The sequence below is a fragment of the Leopardus geoffroyi genome, chromosome B4 (genome assembly GCF_018350155.1).
Source record: "Leopardus geoffroyi isolate Oge1 chromosome B4, O.geoffroyi_Oge1_pat1.0, whole genome shotgun sequence".
NCBI classification, from domain to species: domain Eukaryota; kingdom Metazoa; phylum Chordata; class Mammalia; order Carnivora; family Felidae; genus Leopardus; species Leopardus geoffroyi.
In genome coordinates, this window is record NC_059341.1 from 65,442,024 (window position 1) to 65,464,834 (window position 22,811).

The following is a 22,811-nucleotide window of genomic DNA, read 5'->3' on the forward strand; positions in this document are numbered from 1 at the left end:
TTAGATGATTGTTTATCTTGTGATTTATATATCACTTATATAATTTTTGTATTTAATATTGCTATAGTAAGTTATTTTTTTCTGATGGATTGATTGTACTCTAACTCAAGAAGCATTATGTAACTTAGGAGATTTTGAAGAGCTCTCTTACCTGAGTAAGGCTAGATTTACTTACGAAAGTAAAGAGAGAAGTTTCCTTTGATGAAAATGAAAACTAATGTTAACAACTTAATTCCTGTTTTCTAACATTGTGAAAATTAAAAAAAAAAAATGTGTCTAAGATGCCATTTAATCTTGACACCAAGCACTATCACTGCTTCTCACAAATGCTTCTGTTTTCTCTTTCTTTATCCTTAACTATCTTTCTGTTTCCTTCCTTTTTTCTTTTCTTTTTTTTTTTTTTTTTTTAACCTCCATTCTTGTATTATCCAAAGGCTATTTAATCCAGCAAGTGGGCCCTGGCCTAGTACTAATATTCGACAAGTATTCACTGAGCCCTTTGATCTGCCAGATGTTGTGCTGAAGAGGTTGTCCTGACACAAAGGCATTTTTGAGCCACGTCAGTTCTTTATGTCTAGTCAGGATATTTATCTCTCTGACTAAGCTTTGTTCATTATTGAACTCTGGGCTGGTAACCTTTGAGTTACTGCTGCTGCTGCTGCTACCATACTTCCCTGAATTTCTAATGATTGTGTTGTATAGAAAAGGTAGAAAAAGTGGCAGCAAACTAGATTAGCTTGTTGTCTGTCCTGTAATTATATCAGGGATAATTTTAACTTCGGGGATGTTATTAATCGTAGTACCAGTCTGAATTCTCTCCTGTGTCCCCATGGATTTACTGAACTTAGGAATTGGTGGTAATTTTACATAGGGCTAGAATTTATAATGGATGTGACTAGTGTTTCAGAAAGGAAAATTTTAGTTAAACTAGACTGAATGTCATGAAAGATGGAGTCTGTATACCAACAAGATGTTTAATTTACAGTGAGGATGTGATATACTTACCTAGCAGGTTTTCTCACCCACAGTGTCCAAAAGATGAGAAGTCCCCTACCCCCAAATCTGTGAAAAATCTCTTCTTTCCTAAATCATGTTTGTAATGAAGTAAATGATACTTTGATCTTATGTAAGTAATTTCATATGTATAAATATCTAAATGATTTCATATGCCTAACATAAAGCCCTGAGGAATTTAAAATATTTATGAGATTGGAGTTGTAAAGGCATTTGAGCAAAGCTTTGTATTGGACATGAGAAGGGAATGCCTAAGAAGTACACAAGCTGGGTAGGTATGCTGAATATCAGCACATGACTTTGGAACACTGATGTGTTTGAAATAGAAAAGTAGTTTGGAGTTATCTAATATAACTCAGAGTAAAGGATGTTTCAAAAAAGCTTTCTGTGAAATTAAAATTTTCAGTGGGTGTGTCTGAAGGAAGATAAAAGGTAGGTAGATGAGAGGACATTTTAAAGGATAAAGAAGGGCATATGCAAAGACGAATGCACATTTTCTATGTGCCTTTTTACATGTAGCTGACTCAGCTCTAAAACTTGTAGAGGGCCAGTGGTGAAGAGAAGGCAGTGTGTATAATGATCTCAGTCTAGGGAAATAAAGGTATCTCTCACAATCCAAATTCTACTATTTGAATTCAGGAATCTGAAGATGCAGATAAATTTTCTGAGGAGTCTCTTAGAATATATGTTTTTGCTACCTGATATTCAAAGATTAGGAACCAAGTTGATGTGGATAACTTGTTACCTATGCCTCACTGTCTACTCAAGAACCTCATAAATTTGGATAGTGACACAGTGTTCTTTTGTTCAGCACTAAGTCTATTAAACGTACTTAAGAAATTGTATCTGTCTAGAACCAGAGAAAAGAATGTGGAATAATAAAGGAGAAATAAATTTTGTATATTAATGTTACAGGATTGAGTAAGCTTATAACCTGCTATATGGCTGGCTGGCTGCCTTACTTCCCATGGGTTTCATCAGGTTTTGATTGCTGAAATGTTTTAGGGATCATGGTTTAATTTGTATCTGAAAGCATCTAGAGTCTATCTACTTGAAATGAGATGTACTTTGCATTTTTATATTTCAATGAAATTTTAATGTGATTTTAATGTATTTTAAAACTTATTTTTAGGGAGTAAGCCCTGAGCCAATTCATCTTAAGATTTTTTCACCCAATGTTGTCAATCTGACTCTTGTGGATTTGCCAGGAATGACCAAGGTAAAGATTAGTTGTTACTCATCGTGGATTTGGTCATGTTTGTTTTCACTCGAACAAATGTGGTTTTTACTTGACCTTATGTGAGAATAATCAGCCTTTTTTTTTTTTTTTTCCAGTCAACTTGATCTAGCAGCATTGATATAGTTGAGCCCTCCCTTCTTGAAACACTTTCTTTACTTGGCTTCCACGACACCATACTCTGCAGGTTTCTCTCCAGCATCACTGTCCACTCCTTCTCTGTCTCTTTTGCTGGTTTCTTATCTTCCCAGTGTTAACAGTGAGTGCCTAGAGCTCAGTTTTTAGACCTCTTGTCAAGTGGGTACACTTACCCCCCCTTGATGATTTCGTCGAAACTTATGGGTTTAAATACGTGAATGTCTGTATGTTGACAGCATTTAAACATCTCCAGACTTTTGTAACTGTCTATTTGGCATGTCCACACACGTGTCTAGTAGACGTTTCAAACTTGTTATGTCTCGTGCTAAATTTCTGACCTGTCCCTCAAGCTGACTTGATCTTGCTATAATCTCCCCCGACTAAATAAATGGCAACCCTCTTCTGTCAGTTGCTTAGCCAAAAAGTTTGTAGCCAGCTTTGATACTTTTTTATTCCACACTACTCTGTGAGCAGATCTTTTTGGCTTTCCTTACATATAAAATATATCTAGAACTCTGTTGTATATACAGATCTGTAGCTACCATCCTCATCTAGCCACTATCGTCTCATCTGCATTACTGCAACAGCCTCCTAACAGGTCTTCCTCATAATCTGTTAAGTAATCAGCCAGAATGATGCTGTTAAGGTAAAAATTAGATGGTGTCATTCCTTGGCTCAAAATCTCTCCATTGGCTTTTCATTTCATTCACAGTAAAAGCTTAAGTTCTAAAAAGAGATTTAAAGTATCCTGTTACTCTTCTAACTCCTTCTGTTCCAGTGTTCTGACCTTATCATTCATCTTGCTGGAATATTCTTCCACTAGATATCTGCATGTAACTCTCCCTTATCTCCTTCAGTTTCTGGCCATTCTCTCAAATGTCATTATCTGAGTGAGTTCTTCCCTCATTATTTAAAAGCATAATCTGATTTCAAATAATTATCAGTCTCTTTTTTCTTAATGACTACCATGACATATGTGATGTAGAACAGTGCCTGAAATACATTAGGCTGCCAATAAATATTTGGTAATTGAATGAATGAATGAATTTGTCTCTAGGAATTAACACTGACCAATCCTTCACACAGTAAACTTCTGATATTTGCAAGAGGTACATTTTGAGGCTTTCACATATTACCAAATGCATACATACCACTACTAGTAGTATGTATATACTTTCTTCATTTTAACTATAAATGGAGTAATGCCTACATTCTGTAGATTAAGTGAGGGGAGGCTGAGTTGATTTTTATTACTAGTTCCTTCTTCATTTCTCTTCGGTTCAGGTGCCTGTGGGTGATCAACCTAAGGATATTGAGCTTCAAATCCGAGAGCTCATTCTTCGCTTCATCAGTAATCCAAATTCCATCATCCTTGCTGTCACTGCTGCTAATACCGATATGGCCACATCAGAGGCCCTTAAGATTTCAAGAGAGGTAGATCCAGATGGTAAGGACAAATGTTTATATTTAATGAGATATGGTTGGTTAACAGTGGTAAATCTACCCTCAAGAAAGGAATATTTTTAAAAGGAATATCAAACTGTTAATACAGATTTAAAAAACAATGTGCTCCTATTCTGCTTATAATTACAAATAGAGATTCGGATGGAAAATAAAGTTTTAATGGGTTAGTTGCTGTATAGTCAAGGCAAAAATACTTAACATAATGTCCATATTTGTAATGGTTACCTGATGACTTTAAAATTATAATATGAGGGGCACCTGGGTGGCTCAGTCAGTTAAGTATCTGACTTCAGCTCAGGTCATGATCTCACAGCTCGTGGGTTCGAGCCCTGCATTGGGCTCTGTGCTGACAGCTCAGAGCCTGGAGCCTACTTTGGATTCTGTGTCTCCCTCTCTTCTGCCCCGCCCTGCTCATGCTGTGTCTTTCTCCCCTTCAAAAATAAATAAACATTAAAAAAAATTTTTTTTAAATAATAAGATGGCTTTTCAAGGACGGTTTGTTTTGTAGAAATAAAATGATTTAGGTTTTTGACTAGCTGACTTCTAAGAATAATTAACTCATAATTGATCATTGTCGATTATGATACAGTAGCTAATTGTGGTTATCTACATTCCGCAGAGGTAGAAAACATTTAGACAGACATAAGGCAGAGGAAATTCTTAGAAATAAAGGTAAAATCCTTTTATGAAGTATTCATAACCCCAAGGATTGTTCATACTGTGGATCATTGTATGATAGTTGACTAATGCTGTGATATACATCTCATAGTATATATACAATGGCAGCTTATAAGAGAGTAATTATTATTGCTGCTAATAAATGTAGCTTTGCTCCACATAGGATCTAATTTTTTTACTGGAGTATTTGGGGGTTCTGTGGGCTGTGTCCTGTTTTCTTTTTTCTTGCTTTGAAGAAGAATTTGAAATAAAAATTTGGTAGGAAAAGTTAATGCTAAGGCTACTAATTAAAATTCCCATAAACAGTAATTTTTAAAAGTATTTTTATTTAATTTAAAGCTTTTAAAAAGTATTCACCACATGTTCATTTTAGATTGGAAGATAAGCTCTAGGGGCTCCTGGCTGGCTCAGACGGTGGAGCATATGACTCTTGATCTCAAGGTCATGAGTTTGAGCCCCACATTGTGGGTAGAGTTTACTTAAAAAATAATAGTAAGAAATAAATTAATTAAGCTCTATCAAAAGGTTTATTTAAATTTTACATTTATCATTTAAACTGTTAAGCATTTTATATGCATTCTATTTTAAACTGACCTTTGAGCCATAAATAGGATCATACTTTTGATCTAGTAATTTTTTTTTTTGTAAGTTTATTTATTTTGAAAGAGAGGAAGTGGGATAGGGGAAGAGAGAGGGAGAGAGTGAATTCCAAGGAGGCTCTACACTGTCAGCACAGAGCCCGTTGCGGGGCTCGATCTCACGAACTGCAAGATCATGACCTGAATCACAGTCAAGAGTCGACTGAGCCACCCAGGCACCCCTTGATCTAGGAATCTGAATCTGGTCATATATTGTAAGGAAATAGTCCCATCGAGTATTATTTATAGTGTCAAAAAATTAAATTCAACTTAATATATGGCCCATAGTAGGACTGATTAAGATTATAATAGATTAAGATAATAATAGATTATTAAGGTAGTGATGGGTAGGGAATCATTAAAAAGAATGATTTCGTAGATGTGAAGTAATGTTGAAAACGCCGTATGTAAAATTAGACACTGTGCAGAGCAGCTGCGGTTCTTACACATTACTGGTGGGAATGGTACCGGCCACTTTGAAGCGGTTTGTCAGTTTCTTAAAAAGTTCAGTCAGTACCACTCCTAGACATTTACCCATGTTAAATTAAAACCTATTATTTGTATCTCCTAAAACTGGAAACAACCCAAATGTTTCTCAAAGTACCAAACTATAGTATATCCCTACCATGGAACACTGCTTTGCAATGAAAAAGAATGAATTATTGATATATGCAACAACACGGATGACTCTCAAGTGCATTATGTCAAGTGAAAGAAGCCAGAGTCAAAAGGCTATATATATGTATATGATTCTATTTATGTCATATTCTGGAAAAGCAAATCTAGGAATAGAAAAGGGGTTTGAGGGGCACCTGGGTGGCTCAGTCGGTTGGGCCTCCGGCTTTGGCTCAGGTCATGATCTGGCGGTTCGTGGGTTTGAGCCCCGTGTCGTGTTCTGTGCTGACGGCTCAAAGTCTGGAGCCTGCTTTGGGTTCTGTGTCTCCCTCTCTCTGTGTGCCTCTCTCTCTCCGTCTCAAAAATAAACATTGAAAAAAATTTTTTTAAAGAAAAGGTGTTTGATTGGGTGGTAGTACAAATAAATTTGGGGGGAAGTGATATAACTGTTTTGTCTTGAGGTGGAAGTGACATAAGTCTTGCATTTATCAAAACTCCTGGAACTATACAACAGGAGTGAGTAAATTTTAAATAGATTTTTAAAATACTTATAAAAAATGAGCCCTAAGAGCTAATAAAAAACACTATATGTGAAAAAATTTTTTAATTTTACATGATGATTAAAATAAGTTATTTTTTATAATTTTCTATTTTTTTAAAAGTTTATTTATTTTTGAAAGAGAGAGAGAGAAAGAGAAAACAGGGGAGGGGAGGGGTGGAGAGAGAGAGAAAGAGAGAGAATCCCCAAGCAGGCTCGAGCCCAGTGCAGAGTTCGAACTCATGAACCACAAGATCATGACCTGAACTGAAATCAAGAGTCAGATGCTTAACTAACTGAGCCACCCAGGTGCCCCTAAAGTAAGTTTTTAAAAAGTATTTGTGGGTTAAGCATCCAACTCTTGATTTCAGCTCAGGTCATGAACTCGTGGTTTGTGAGATGGAGCCCCGATTCTGGCTTGGCACTGACCCCACAGAGCCTGCTTGGGATTCTCTTACCCTCTCTCTCTGCACTTGCCCAGCTTGCCCTCTCTCTGTCTCTGTCTCAAAGTAAATAAACTTTAAAAAGTATCTATAAGCAAAGGCTGGAAAAATACTGCCAAAATGATGGCAGAAGTAACGTTAAGGAGGGATTATAGATGAGGATTTTTCTTTATTAATACTGAATAGCTTTATTTAATGGATCAATATCTTTTCTTTTTTGCATTTACCAGGTCGCAGAACCTTAGCTGTAATCACTAAACTTGACCTCATGGATGCGGGTACTGATGCCATGGATGTATTGATGGGAAGGGTTATACCAGTCAAACTTGGAATAATTGGAGTAGTTAACAGGTTAGCAATCAAGAATGGGATAATAATTGCAGCATTCCCATTTCAGAGCAAATCTGAATTTTAAAAAGTAATCTAAAATGTGATATGATCCCTCTTTTTCCCTTTTACTGTAACTGTGGTATTGTTAGGAATTCAGTGCTCTAAAGGGAGAAAAGATCCACTAAAGCCTCCTGTGGGTGTTTGTAATGGAAAGGATTTTTAAAGTAAGCAGTGCTATAAAGTGGAAGAAAATTTAATAGTGAGGCTTGAAAAATTCCTGCCTATTGTGTTATGTATGAGGAGTGCACTGGATAAGAAGAAAGAGTATTATTTAAATTTGCATGCAATCAAGAAAGAGTTTGTTAAGATGGTAGGATTTTAATAAATTGGTTTAACACCTCTGGCATTAGTGATTGATCCTTTGTATTTGCCAGGATGTGACTTGGAGAAATTTTATTAAAGGTATTCTAATAATGAATAGCTGGTATTAAAAATTGTGGAAAGGAAACTACTACTGAGTGTCTAATTATGTTTTAGAGACTTTACTGTGAGCAATTTGCAAATGGTATCTCTTTGAACCCTTACAACATCGCTGTGAGGTAGGTGTTGGTGTCTATTTTATAATTAGAAGGCTCAAGTTTTATATCTCCCAAAGTCACATGGTGAAAGCAGATTTCAAATGAAGCACTCTCTTAGTCCAAAGCCTTTATAAAGTAGGCAGCACTGAAATTAACAGGAGATCTGGGTTCTAGTCCTAGTTTGTCTCTAAACTAGATTTATAATGTGGCCTTAAATAACACCTAACATGTTTGGGTTTCAGGCCTTTTAAAATGATACTGCTTTTCTCTCCCTCAAAAAGTAAATACATAGATAAATAAAGGGATGCCTGGGTGGCTCATTTTGTTAAGTGTCCAACTCTTGATTTCAGCTCAAGTCATGATCTCACAGTCGTGAGATCGAGGCCTGAGGTTGGGCTCCATGCTAGGTGTGGAGCCTGCTTAAGATTCTCTGTCACCCTCTCTCTCTGCCCCTTCTCCACTTGCACTTGCACGCCCTCCCTCTCTCTGTCAAAAAAAAAAAAAAAAAAAATTAAATAAATAAAATGAAAATGTTTTTACTAAGTGATATCCAAGATCTCTTTCAGTTGTCTGCTTTATTCGTATGTCCTAACTCTCCTATACTTTGACTTCTCTTTTTGTTTTCTTTTCTTTTGTGTGTGTGTGTGTGTGTGTGTGTGTGTGTGTTTAATTCCCACTCTCTTTTCATGCGAGCTGGTGGTATAAAACTGTTGCATTTGTAGTTGACTGCTCTTCAAGTTAATTATTGTTGGTAGAAATCCATTGCCTGTCCATGGATAAAATATACAGCTGGCTATCATGCTTTTACTTTTTTCACATGTCTATCCCTGTTACTTAAGAGTACTGCTTTTGACTATAGTGAATGGTAGTTATGAGTCCTAAACTATTCAGGCATTATTTACTTACAAGTCACAGATTGAATATAGGCTGAAGTACTTAACATGTGACCTTGGGTAGGTTAATGTCCCTGAGCCTCAGTTCCTTTGGCATAAAATGGAATAATACCTACTGCATAGTATTACTGCAAGAATTAAATAAAACAATCCGTATCAGGCATTACAAACAATGCTTGGTGCTATCATCATCATCATCATCCAAGGTATGTAGAAGACCTCAGTTGACTTTAGTTGAAAGGTTTTGTTATTTTTCAACCTTAGGAGCCAGCTAGACATTAACAATAAGAAGAGTGTAACTGATTCAATCCGTGATGAATATGCTTTTCTTCAAAAGAAATACCCATCCCTGGCTAATAGAAATGGAACAAAGTATCTTGCTAGGACTCTGAACAGGTAACATTTTTACCTCTTGAAAAATGAGATTTTGTTGGTTTGTTTGTTTGCTTGCCAGTAGGTGTCTGAGAGCTCTCATTTTTAGTTCTTTATATTTTCATAATGTTCTTATGTATATAGTTTCAGGTCTTGTTTCTTGTATTGTAGGTTCTTGTTATATAGATATCTTTTTTTATTGGGGTGGTTGGCATTAAATTATGGAGTTTAGAAATGCGCAAGGGAATTTTAAGACATCTTAATTATGAAGTTCTTGACAGTCATTTATTTTTGGTGCTAGAACTAGATAACAAATGACTTAGTTTCCACTTGGGATTTCAGGAACTTAATTAAAATTTATAATTTTTCACATAATCTAGTCTTATTTTTGGATGCCTTCTATTATTCACAAAAAGAATTTAAGGTATGTACCTTGAATTTCTTAATACCCACTGATGGTAGAGGGACTGGAAGACCTTTTTAGGTAATTTATAAGTGACTAAAATGAAAGCTGTTTTTTCTTTTGTCTTACTCTCTAAATAAAGGCTGATAGACTTGGATCTTAATAAGATTGATTTTCACTCTGCTAAGATAAGTCAGAAACAAAAATCATCTAGGTAGAATTATATTGAGTAGCTTACTTTCTTTGAGGTAATTGTAATTAATATAGAAATAATATGTTTCAGTTTATATTTGATTCTCTTAGCAACTGCTATAATTTTATGGGTTGAAGGCAAATTTAAAGTGTCAATCAAGTTGTCTTTGTTCAGACTAAGTATTTATTTCTAGCCTAAAATTGCATTATTTCCTGCCAAGACAAATTATTTGACAGCTTTCACCATTATTGGCATTTTAAAAATTTGAGCTGTTTGGGGCTTCAAAATACAGTTTTACTTTAAATCATTTTTTCTAACCTTTGTTAGGTTACTGATGCATCACATCAGAGACTGCTTACCAGAGCTGAAAACAAGAATAAATGTTCTAGCTGCTCAGTATCAGTCTCTCCTAAATAGCTATGGTGAACCTGTGGATGATAAAAGTGCTACTTTACTCCAGCTTATTACCAAATTTGCCACAGAATATTGTAACACTATTGAAGGAACTGCAAAATATATTGAAACTTCAGAGCTGTAAGTAAAAAAAAATTTTTGTATGGATTTGGTTACCTGAATTGCTAGGTTACTTTAACTTTTATAATAGTGACTTTAAATCTGAGATGATCTGATTGTGATTTATACTACCTGTAAAGTAGTATTTTGCATAGGATGATGTCTGATGTATGTGTAAAAATGCTCTGTAAACTAAGTATAAAGCACAGTAAAAATTTCAGGTTTTTTTTTTTTTAATAAAACTTGGATAAATCTTTAAAATATTTGGTAACTTAACTCCTTAAATGTTCATTTCTTTAATATACACACTGTAATTATTCATGAAAAAAAGGAAGAAAATGCAGATAAAAACAATATATGACAAAATTACTTAATTCCACTAACTAGAAATACTCCCTGCTAATTTTGGCATGAATCTAGACATTTTTCTATGCATTATAAATGCCTGTATTACACATCTTCAAAAATCAGATGCTATACACGCTATTTTGGAATCATTTTGTAAATCAACATATCACAAACGACTAATATTACTTATACATTTCTATTATCAATCTTAAAATTTACATAGTATTTTATTTTTTAGGTACACTCTCATTTCTTAAACCAGTACCTTACTACTGATACGTTGTTTTCATTTATACACAAATATAAAAAATGTTGTGATGGACTGTTTCCAGGGCATGTATCCAAGTAAACCCTTAGGATAAAGTCCTAGAATGGAATTACTATGTCAAAGGTTATAACGTCCTAAAAGCCTCTTACTGTTGCCATACTGTTAATAGATTGTATTAGCAATACATAAGAATGTTCATTTCTCTAAATTCTCACTTAAAAAAATCTTTTCATTTTGAAATAATTATAGACTTCCAGGAAGTTGCAAATAAATGTACAAGTAGGTCCTGTTAATCCTTCACCCCATCTTCCCCAGTGTTGATATCTTGTATATAGTACAGTAACAAAATGAGAAAATGGACATTGGTACAACCCACAGAGCTTATTCAGATTTCACCACTCATGAAATTATATATGCATTTTTGTGTGTTCTGTGTACTTTTGTGTGACCCAGGTGGCCTTATATAAGTGAGTTAACCCCATAAATTGTTGCATGGTTGGTTATTATATTTATAGCATATTGAGGGAAATAAAGATTACTAAGATGAATCTTTAAAGAGCTCAGTGGGGGCGTGCCTGGGTGGCTCAATTGGTTAGGTGTCTGACTTCAGCTCAGGTCATGATCTCATGGTTTGTGAGTTCAAGTCCTGCGTCAGGCTCTGTGCTGACAGCTCAGAGCTGGGAGCCTGCTTCGGATTCTGTGTCTCCCTCTCTCTCTGTCCCTCCCCTGCTTGCACTCTCTCTCTCTCTCTCTCTCTCTCAAAAATAAATAAACATTAAAAAAATAATAAATAAAAAAGAGCTTAGTGGGTAAGGTAGATCCAGGTAACCTGAGGCACAATTGTGTGGCAAACAGGAGTATAATCAAGTATTTTTATTTAAATACTTACTAAATACATATCCAGAAACATGCATATAATATATATGGGGGGTTTTATAAATAGTTAATAAAGTAAATACCTGTGTAACCACCTATTCAAGCCTTTAGGACACTGAAAAGACACCGTTTACATTTCTCTCAGGGACTGGGAGAATGCCGTAGTTAGAATGTATTTGGGTTGGGCTCTGAATAGAACTTCGGGATGCAGTAAGTAGAAGAGTATTTTAGGCTTTGAACAGCGAAGAATAATGCAGGGTGTATTTGCAGAATGGTATGTACAATGACAAGACATAACAGGAGGTAAGGCAACAAAGGCATCTAAGAACAAGACTGTGGAAAGCCAGAGATCTTCAGAATTTGGAAGACTTCTTGCTATAACAGAACACTTCTGGTCAGAGAAGTACCCATTTTAGAAGTATAATTATGGTGATTTTGAAAAATTATTTGGAGAAGGGAAAGGTTGAAAGCAGACTGGTAATTTTAAGTATAATTTAATGGCATTAATACAGTCACAATATTGTCTAACCATCAAATGGTGTCTATTTGTAAAATTTTTTATCACCTCAACAGAAACTCTGTATCCATTAAGCAGTATCTCTTTGTTCCTCCTCCTCGTCTCTAGGAACCTCTAATTTGCTTTGTCTCTATGAATCTGCCAATTCTAGGTATTTCATATAAGGGGAATCATACAGTATTTGTCCTTTTGTGTCTGCCTTATTTCACCTAGCATAATGTTAGGCTAGTTCACCTTCTGCCTAGACAACTGTAAGAAAGTAGTGAATAGTAGAGATTTTTTTAAATTTTTTTTTCTTTTTTTAGTGTTTATTTATTTCTGAGACAGAGACAGAGCATGAGTGGGGGAGGAAGAAAGAGAGAGGGAGACACAGAATCTGAAGCAGGCTCCTGGCTCTGAGCTGTCAGCACAGAGCCCGACGCGGGGCTCGAACTCCCAGACTGTGAGATCATGACCTGAGCCGAAGTCGGTCGCTCAACCGACTGAGCCACCAGGCGCCCCAGTAGAGATTTGTTTAAAGCAGGAGTAGGCAAACTGTAGCCCATTGGCTAAGAATGATTTTTATATTTTTAAATAGTTGAAAAAAAATTCAAAGAATATTTCATGATATGAAAATTATATAGAATCCACATTTCAGTGTGCCTGAGTTTTACTGGAATACAGCTATACTTCTTATATTTTGTCTGTGGCTGTTTTTGTGCTCAGTGGTAGAACAGAGTGGTTGTGACAGACTGTATGGCCTGAAAAGTCTAAACTGCTATCTGGCCCTTTACAGGAAAAGTTTATTTATCTCCCCTCTAAATTGTGAATAGACAGAAACAAATAAGATACCATTCCTGGTCTTTTCAAAAGCTTATAGTAGAAGAAAACTAGGGCAGAGAAAAGATGTTCAGTAGTTCTTAGTTGACTGTGTTTTGACAGAACAGCTCTGTGTGCACACACACATACACATGTGAATGCCCTTCTTCTCCATTAAAAGAAAAAAATAGAGAAACTGGTTCATAATGGAATTAAGAGCACATGAAAATGATCTAAATGTAATCGTTTATCTGAGACGTTCTCAGAAAATAAGACCTTAAAGACTTCTAACTTGCACCTTCTTTCCCTTTTAGTAATAACAGGAATCATATACTTGATTGCCTTTCAGATGCGGTGGTGCTCGGATATGTTATATTTTCCATGAGACTTTTGGGCGAACTTTAGAATCTGTTGACCCACTAGGTGGCCTTAACACTATTGACATTTTGACTGCCATTAGAAATGCTACTGTGAGTATGCTCGGCTTAGAATTTTTTTAAAAAAGAGGTTAAAGGTTTTATTATAATTTTTAACCCATTAGCTATATCTTTTTAAATGAACTGTACAGCCTCTTTGCCCTCATACTTGATATTAGGAACCACTTTTCATGAAAAATACCAAACAATGTGATTTATTTTAACCTAGGGAAGAGCTAAAATTGTCTATAGCTATAATAAGAGCTCAACTTTTTTTTTTTTTTTAGGGTCCTCGTCCTGCTTTGTTTGTGCCTGAAGTTTCATTTGAGTTACTGGTCAAGCGGCAAATCAAACGTCTGGAAGAACCCAGCCTGCGTTGTGTGGAACTAGTTCATGAGGAAATGCAAAGGATCATTCAGCACTGTAGCAATTACAGTACACAGGTAACAGACAAATGTAACGGGTGTCCGATTAAGTAGTAAAGTACGGAAGTGGTGGTTTCATGGGATGGGAGGAAATCTGTAAGATGGGTTAACAGTAAGTTCAAATCTGTAGCTTCCTTTTATAAAAGTGCTTTGAAGTAGTCAGCTTACATGTAGCTTAAAATCTAATTATTTCATTAATTATATAATTTTCCATTAAACAAAGTAGACTTCTGTGTTTCTTCTATCATATTTAGGAGTTGTTGCGGTTTCCTAAACTTCATGATGCCATAGTTGAAGTAGTGACTTGTCTTCTTCGTAAACGGTTACCTGTTACAAATGAAATGGTGAGCTGTTATTTCACAAGTCGTCATTGTAATCACTGTTGAAGCTTTTTGTACAGCAGTATGAGTACTTTAGAGTTCAGGCATGTTTTCCAGTATAGTGGCAAGAAAAAGATTAGTGAACTTCCATTATTATTTCAAAGGAAACTTCAGTAATTCTGGTATAAAGTACATTTTTCTTCATGTTTTCATCATCGTTAGCCTGCAGCCACAGGTTTTCATGAGAATGGAGTTCCTCTTGAGGATTGTGAATAGTTTGGCTCTGTTTCGCAGCACCACTGATCTAATGGAAAATTAGCTTTGTCTTCAGCCCCAGTAAACTGAGCCTTTAGAGCAAGCTCTTATTTTAACTCTGGCACATGACAATAATTTGGCCACTTCTAGTTTGCTTTTGATGGCCCAGTACTGTAATGTCATGGTTGCTTGCTACTATTCTGTGGGTTGCTGCTATCCTTAAAAATGCTGAAATTGGCAAAAATGTGGGATAAGCATTTGAAATTGCCTTTATGTCTCTATTTGTTGGTTGTTTTGTTTACCTTCCTGGTCACTAAAAGTGCATTTGGGATGGTGGTGAGCCCCAGTGGAGGTTTACTAAGAGTACAAGACCATCCTTGGAAGTGGAGAATGTAATCCCTGCCACTCGGTTGTTTCCCTTGCGAGCGCAGCCCCCAGAATGAGAGGAGTAAAGATACGTAGTTCACCTGGTCTCAGGGTCCACCTAGTGAGATGACAGAATCATTGGAATTTCATTTGCATAGATCGTTTTCACCTGGTTTTGACGTTTTAATGCTGTTCTAATACCTGAGATTTGTTGGAATGGTGCAGATGAAGGGGTTAGTTAAATCTCTGCAATACTGTTGGAATTAATTTCAGCTTTCCTTTTTTTCAAGTTTATTTTGAGAGCGAGAGAGCTAGTGAGGGAGGGGGGGCAAGGAGAGAGAGAGAGAATTCCAGGCAGGCTCTGCATGGCCCAAACTCATGAACCGTGAGATCATGACCTGAGGTGAAATCAAGAGTCTGATGCTTAACCGACTGAACCACCCAGGCGTGCGCCCCTTAGCTTTCCTTTTAGATTATTGTTCCGTTAGGATTTCAAACCACGTATAATATTTAAACTAGGTTTGTCATAATTAAGGCTCAGGTCTTTAAATGTATCCTTTACTCAAAGTTAACATCTTTGACTTTATCGGATTATGAAATATTTTCTTGTTGAAACTGAACTGAAACGTTGATGTGCAATAGCAGATGATCTGAGGTTTTAATAGCAAGGTTACATAAAGCCTTCGAACTTAGATTTGCATTGGGTAAATTTTTTTTTTTCTAACAAAATACCTCTAACTACCTTAAGGTCACTATCTCACCCCCTTAGAAATGCAGTCTTAGATGATGAAATATTAATAAAGGATAGAGCAAATTCTAATATGGCATAACATGTATTAGTTGGAGTATAAATATTGAGTATTTATTAAGGCATCAGTTTCCCATACTGCCTTTTTTAGAACTATTTAGTAAGTTGTGTTTCCTAAATTAGAATTAGGTTGACATGTTTTAGTATATAGCCTAATTTAATTTTTTTTCTAGGTCCATAACTTAGTGGCAATTGAACTGGCTTACATCAACACAAAACATCCAGACTTTGCTGATGCTTGTGGGCTGATGAACAATAATATAGAGGTAAATACAATTTGAATTGTCTCTTTTGAGAGAGAAAATCCACTGTAAATCAGTTGTATCAAATTTACCAAGCATGGCATAAGTATAAAACATACAGATACCTATTGCTGTCTGTTACATCCCAGGAAGTATGCTAAGGGCATTACATTGTTATGTTAAATTGAATTCTCAAAACCACCCGGAGGCATTATTTTCTCATTTTCTCTTTCCGAAACCGTAACTCAGAGGGGATCTGGGATTCACTGATTTAGTGTTGAAGGACTGCCTGGCTGGCTCTCTCTCAGTAACTGTTGTAGTTTATTCAGGTTGAAGAGTCAAAAAAGTGAATGTTTAAAATTGCTTTTATTTGGCTCTAAAAGCTGGGAAGGAAACATTCTAAGAACTACCTAAATTAATGGTAAATTTTCACCAGTACTGGGGTGGCTGCATTTCATGGCTCTTTTTTTCCATTTGAGGTTAATGTTGCAAGTTGCAGATCTCACATGGAGCCAAGGCTGGTGGATAAAGCAATGCTACTTTTATCCAAGAATAGTAAATTTTTCTGCTATGCCTTAATCCAGTAAGACCTCAGAGTTCCCTTCTATATAAAATTTCCTTTCATGCAAATGGATGGAGAGAAAACTGTAAACATGGAATTTGGGAACTGGAGAGGACCCAAGGTCATCATCAACTTCAGTCCTTTGGTTAAATAGATGAAGAATCTCAGGCCCACAGATGATTAAGTGTTATCTTAGTGCTTATTTTCCTGGGTGCTGTTAAAAAGAAACAAGCATCTTTAACAGGTATAGGGAACTATTTTTAGCTACATAGCTGGGGTAAGTTAGTGTCAGAAAAAAATTTAAAAAATGCACGTAAGTAAGCATTTTAAAGCACTTGGAAAGTGCACCAGATAACTGTTACATGAAAAATGCATGTCGATCTTGTTTTAGGACTAGGATTTAGTCCTTGTAACACTGAAATGACCTTCATGGAAAACTTATGTATGGAACAGTTTTTGTAATACTGACAAGGTAATTTATAATTTTTTTTTAATGTTTGTTTATTTTTGAGAGAGAGAGAGAGAGAGCATGAGTGGGGGAGGAACAGAGAGAGGGAGACACAGAATCTGAAGCAGGCTCCAGGCTCTGAGCTGTCAGCACAGAGCCCAACGCGGGGCTCGAACTCACCAGTCATGAGATCATGACCTGAACCAAAGTCGGACACTTAACTGACTGAGCCACCCAGGCGTCCTGACAAGGTCATTTATGATGGGATTTCAGCTAAGTTTTGTTTTGTTTTGTTTTAAACAAATGAGTAGATCTCTGTTTTTAATGATTCCATGACAAAGAACTTTATTTGAATATTCTACTTGAATCTTTACAACCCTTTGAGGGTAGATAATGTTAACAAATGACAAAACTGAGGGCTTAGGGAGAGTTGGTAACCTCTCTGGTCAACAAAGCAAATAAGCCAGGATGCTTTCCAGAACCCCTAAGGTCATAACAAGTTGGTAACAGACTAGGATGAGAATTTCTGGGTTCCAGATTCTGCTGCCCACCCCCCCCCTTTTTTTTTTTTTTTTTTTTTTTGCTTTGTGTCCCTCTTCAAAACGTACATTTTAATATGGAAAACTTTTTATTCTGAAGATTGTTAAAATCCACACATTTTTATCATGTATTTTTTATCACTGGACTACCTCATAAAAAAAAAAATAATGAAAATTGGTCAAGAATCTGTCAAAAGAAAGTCTTACCCATAAAAGGTCAATATGGAAGCTTTGTTAACATCTTTTTTTGCAGGCTTGAGAGTGTTCATGAAATGGTTTCTACTTAGGAGCAGTTTTGACTTTATTGAACCTAAATGCTTTTCTATGTATCTGTTGCTGCTGAGAGAGCCGTTAACACATACATCTCACTCTTGAACCTGTCCTGGTGCTCTGACATACAGTAGGTGTTCACCACCTGTTGATTTGAATGTCAGTTTCTTAAGCTTTGTACCAGAGTTACCTGATAACAGCAAAGTAGAAGAGTGGGTGGTCCATCAGTCTGTTAAATTAGGTTACAGAAAGGATTGTTTTCACTGCTCCATTTATTTCTAGGAGATAGTAGAATGAAGGAAACGGAACATCCTTAAAAGATAACCTCCACCACAGATACCTCTTACGATTTTGTGTGTGGGGGTTGTGGGAATTTCACATAGATGTGTGCAGGTTAGAGTGAGGTTTAAAGGCTTAAGTATTCTGTCATCTGTGCACTTAAGATTCTACATGGTATGCTGAAGGCTGACGTACACATTTATGTGGGACAGTTTCAATCTGTGATTTTTAGTGGGGAAAGCAAAGATGTCAGTCCATTGCCCCTCATTTGAGAATCCCTGGTTTAGGGAGCCACTGTCACTGACGTTGTATTGTATCCTTCAGGTGTGTTGGGCAGAAAAAAAGATTGAGAAGCATTGGGTTAAATGATTTCTTGTTTGTTTTAAAATAAAATTATGGCATGAGTCCCAACAGTGAGAGGATATACTGTAAGTCATTCCACACTTTTCAATTCAGCTGAACATTTTTTAGTAGGCTTGTATCTCAGTGCTCTGATAATTACTTTGGTTTTGTTTGGTTGTGTTTTCTAGGAACAAAGGAGAAACAGGCTAGCGAGAGAATTACCTTCAGCCGTATCACGAGACAAGGTAAAAAACAGTATTTTTAAAGCATATTCCCAACATGCAAAGATGGATTGGTAAGCCTCAGTTCTAGAGTAATTTTTTTTTCTCTCTTCACTATTCCATTGGAATTATTTCATTGTTTGAGTGAAGGTATTTCAAGTTGAAAAATAGGTTTTTTTTTTAAAGCTTATTTATATTATGAGTGAGCGAGAGCGCATGTGTGTATATGCACGCACAAGCAGGGGAGGGGCAGAAAGGGAGAGAGAAAATCTAAAGCTGGCTGCACACTGTCCATGCAAAGACTGACATGGGACTCAAACTCACAAACTGAGATCATGACCTGAGCCGAAAACCAAGAGCCGGATGTTTAACTGACCCGAGCCACCAGGCCCCCTTAAAAATAGGTTTTGAGTAATTTAAAGTTAATGGTATCTTGAATACATTAGAAAAAATGCTTAAAGTTGGATTTTAAATATCAAGCTTTTAAAAGTTTAAGGTGACTTTGTCAACTCTGTACAATTAGTTGAAGTGACCAATGGATGACTTTACTATAAAACAAGAAGGTATTTTAGAGAGGGAAAAATAATATGCATATAATAGGTTCTGGTTACCTGTAATAAGTTGCATACATTAAAATGTGTGTATACAAATCTGTTATCTTAAATCCTTTACCAGAAAAGATCTTACGAGATTCCAAAAATAAAAACGATTTGGATTGTCCTTAGGTACTCATTGCAGAAGGCTTTTAACAAAGTGGTAACAGTATAAGAAATAAGGAAGAATAAAAAATAATTTTATGTCCCATGGTTCCTTTTGTTTCTCATGTTACTTTACTAATTTGATGCAGAGAAGAAAAATTTACATGTATAGAATGTTTTCTGAATGCATTTTTGGCATCCTTGATTTTCTTTCCCTGCATTTTTTACCTTTAGTCTTATAAAGTTCCAAGTGCTTTGGCACCTGCCTCCCAGGAGCCCTCCCCTGCTGCTTCTGCTGAGGCTGATGGCAAGGTCTGTTCTGATTCTTAATCTAAGCCTGCATGCCTGGTTGTTTGGTGCAACGTAATCATCTGGAAACAACACACTGTACACTGAATAGAATATTAATTTGGGATATTGTGCTAAGGTTAGATTTAGTCTAACAAGAATTCTGAATATGTAACTGTATACTTCATAAATTATTGTTGACATGCCTCTGCTTGCCAGATAGCAGAAACACACAGAAAAATAATTTAAAGAGGAAATTATCCTGCAGTTTTGAAATTCACACCATTGGTATTTAAATTTTGCTTGTTAAACTGCATGTTTTAACATATCTTTTAACAGTTAATTCAGGACAGCAGAAGAGAAACTAAAAATGTGAGTCTCTTGCTTCAGAATGGAAATGTACCTTTGGTTCTCACTGAAACACTGTCTTCAAAATCACTGAAGAAGCTGTTTGTGCAGTAGCATCTATCTCTTGTCTGTGTTCCATTTTTTACTGTTTTTCTTTTCTAATCCTTTTAAGATGGCATTCGTTCTAGTTTTAACATTTCTTTAAATAACAACAATAGGCTTTCCTACTAGTTTTGATTTTAATATTGTGGTAGGAAATTAAGATTCCAGAGATGGAAGTTGTTATATGTTTGGACATTTCCTCTTTAACGTTTATTTATTTTTGGGACAGAGAGAGACAGAGCATGAACGGGGGAGGGGCAGAGAGAGAGGGAGACACAGAATCGGAAACAGGCTCCAGGCTCTGAGCCATCAGCCCAGAGCCTGACGCGGGGCTCGAACTCACGGACCGCGAGATCGTGACCTGGCTGAAGTCGGACGCTTAACCGACTGCGCCACCCAGGCGCCCCAGGACATTTCCTCTTTAAAAGTTCTGACATTGGTCCAGTACTAATGGATAATCCCCTCCTGCAGCTTCCTTATGCTTCCATTCAGTTTGCATTGTCACCTCAATGTGTAGCTTAAAATGTGCCTCAACAGCTTAAGCAAATTCAAAACAAAGGGGACTGGGAGAGTTTGAGACTGTCAATTCTTGAGAACTTTTTTGGAGAAAATTATTAATCAGTAAACTATTCAGACCCATCCATATTTAGTTTTTTCTGCATTTAGCTCCTTTCCTCACTGTCCAGATTTAAGGTGCTGAACCTCAAAACTTTATAAATGTTTTACCTCTCTCAGCCCCCTGTGCTCAGGTTTTAGAGACCATCTAAATCATTGCTTTGGGTTTTACTTCACTCATGGCATCACCCTGAATTTGCTTAGTTTCCTTATAATTTCTATCATTCATGTGTAGTTAATAGGTATTTAAAGTATAATTACTCATTTTAAAATCAGTGTGTAAATATACTGCCTGTATTTAGATATGGCCTATCTTAACAGACAGAGACAAATTTGGGCCAGTGTTTTAATTCAGAAAGATACCCCATTCGCAATGACTTTTTAAAAATATGTTTCAGGTCTACAAATTATAATTTGAAACCTGTATACACTTGTAATGTGATCGCCCCCAAAAGTCTACCTAACCAGTTGTCACCCTACAATTGGTCTTCAGATCTGTTATCTATGGAGCTTTAAAAAAAAAAAAAAAAAAAAAAAAAGACATTTTTAAACAGTTGCCATAACGCATTTCTGTTAGAAGTTTGGAGGTCATCTTAACTCCATTATAGATTGGAAGATCTTTTTAAAGAGCGTCTAAAAATATTGCTTAAGTGTTGATGAGTTACTGTTTTTCCCATTATCCTAAACATCTTTTCTAACCTATCCTAGAAAACAAAGTGCAAGAGCACTTGTGGTTAATGGTAGTGCTAGATTCCTTTCAGCAGATCTTTTCTCAAGAGTATAGACATGGAGGAAACTTACATTGTGTTTATGTCACATCCTTTGTTTTAGGCAGTTTAAAGTCACATCAGCCTAAGAATCGTGAGTGTGTTACAGAGTTTGTAAGTTTATCCTATGGTATTTTGTTGACTGTTAAACGCTGAAGTTTTGGAAACAGGAGTTCACAGAACTGTTGGAGAGATCACAGTTCAACAGTGTGTAAGGTTCCTTTGAAAAAAAGCTGAATGGCAGCTGTTTTGTTTTTCATAGTGGTAGAGGAGTTGGAGAAGAGGAAGATTTTTAAAGTTAGCAAACGATAAAAACTAAATCTATTGGCTGACGCCTGGAAATTACAACAGAACCTCTTAGACAGCTCAGGGTTCCAGTTATACATGCCACCCGCCATCTCTTTCTGACCCAGTTATCTGTCTGAATAGATGAGATTCCAGATGGGTACAGAATGTGTGTTCTTGACTGCTGTCAAGGAAAATGAACTTTGTTTAGTTAAGGTCCGATAGGATACGATTGGAACAGATTTTGGAACTTTTTTTCAGGTTGCATCTGGAGGTGGTGGGGTCGGAGATGGTGTTCAGGAACCAACAACAGGCAACTGGAGAGGAATGCTGAAAACTTCAAAAGCTGAAGAGTTATTAGCGGAGGAAAAATCAAAACCAATTCCAATTATGCCAGCCAGTCCCCAAAAAGGCCATGCTGTCAATCTGCTGGATGTGGTAAGCCATGCAAATAGGTTCAGCACTAGTGAGATAACCCTGTTATTCGGAGAACGCTTTAAAAGACGAAAGAAACTAAAAGTCACAAAAACTTACTGAACTTAAACATTTATTTTTGAGAGCATGCGCGCAAGTAGGGAGGAGCAGAGAGAGGAGGAGACAGAATCCAAAGCAGGCTCTGAGCTGTCAGCACAGAGCCCAACGTGGGGCTCAAACTCACAAACTGTTGTTAGATCATCACCTGAGCCGAAGTTGGACGCTTAACTGAGTCACCCAGGCGCCCCAAACTTACTGAACTTTTATTTGAAAATGGCACAAAAACAAAGTTTTTCTTCCCTTCACCCCATTTAGCCAGTTCCTGTTGCACGAAAACTATCTGCGCGTGAACAGCGAGACTGTGAGGTCATTGAGCGACTCATCAAATCGTATTTTCTTATTGTCAGAAAGAATATTCAAGACAGGTTAGTACTATAAATCAGAGCATATGTATACTGCTGGATAACTCCATAATCAGTTTTGAAAATACATGTATTTAAAACATTTTTAGGCTTTGATTCTAAGTGGATCATCTGATGGTTTTATTTTACAGTGTGCCAAAGGCAGTAATGCACTTTTTGGTGAATCATGTGAAAGATACTCTTCAGAGTGAGTTAGTAGGACAGCTGTATAAATCATCCTTACTGGATGATCTTCTGACTGAATCCGAGGACATGGCACAGCGCAGGAAGGAAGCTGCGGACATGCTAAAGGTATCGCAAATGCTTCTGAATCTTCACACCCGGGGCTGGGTTGTAGATATAAACACTACATTCTGATCCCTGGAGATACACAGTCATCATAGGATGGCTAGTCTATTTTTTTGCATAGTACTTGATTAGATTTTTAGACTGAAGGTACTAGTTGTACAGATCTGCCACATATAA

General features: G+C 36.5%; 1 protein-coding gene across 11 annotated transcripts in view; it reads left to right on the forward strand.

Moving 5' to 3' along the window:
* Positions 1 to 22,811, forward strand: part of DNM1L (dynamin 1 like) — a 48,558-nt gene that overhangs the window by 23,841 nt on the left and 1,906 nt on the right. For 3 of the 11 annotated variants that reach the window (XM_045466353.1, XM_045466350.1, XM_045466359.1), the window contains 15 exons: positions 2,147 to 2,233; positions 3,674 to 3,836; positions 6,996 to 7,116; positions 8,831 to 8,962; positions 9,862 to 10,068; positions 13,204 to 13,324; positions 13,558 to 13,713; positions 13,950 to 14,039; positions 15,618 to 15,710; positions 18,315 to 18,371; positions 19,280 to 19,357; positions 19,673 to 19,705; positions 21,712 to 21,888; positions 22,240 to 22,349; positions 22,478 to 22,637. In XM_045466353.1, the coding sequence (XP_045322309.1) occupies positions 2,147 to 2,233; positions 3,674 to 3,836; positions 6,996 to 7,116; positions 8,831 to 8,962; positions 9,862 to 10,068; positions 13,204 to 13,324; positions 13,558 to 13,713; positions 13,950 to 14,039; positions 15,618 to 15,710; positions 18,315 to 18,371; positions 19,280 to 19,357; positions 19,673 to 19,705; positions 21,712 to 21,888; positions 22,240 to 22,349; positions 22,478 to 22,637 (1,785 nt within the window). The remainder of the gene's footprint in view (positions 1 to 2,146; positions 2,234 to 3,673; positions 3,837 to 6,995; positions 7,117 to 8,830; positions 8,963 to 9,861; positions 10,069 to 13,203; positions 13,325 to 13,557; positions 13,714 to 13,949; positions 14,040 to 15,617; positions 15,711 to 18,314; positions 18,372 to 19,279; positions 19,358 to 19,672; positions 19,706 to 21,711; positions 21,889 to 22,239; positions 22,350 to 22,477; positions 22,638 to 22,811) is intronic. The other 8 variants (XM_045466354.1, XM_045466352.1, XM_045466360.1 and 5 more) reach the window with 3 other exon arrangements.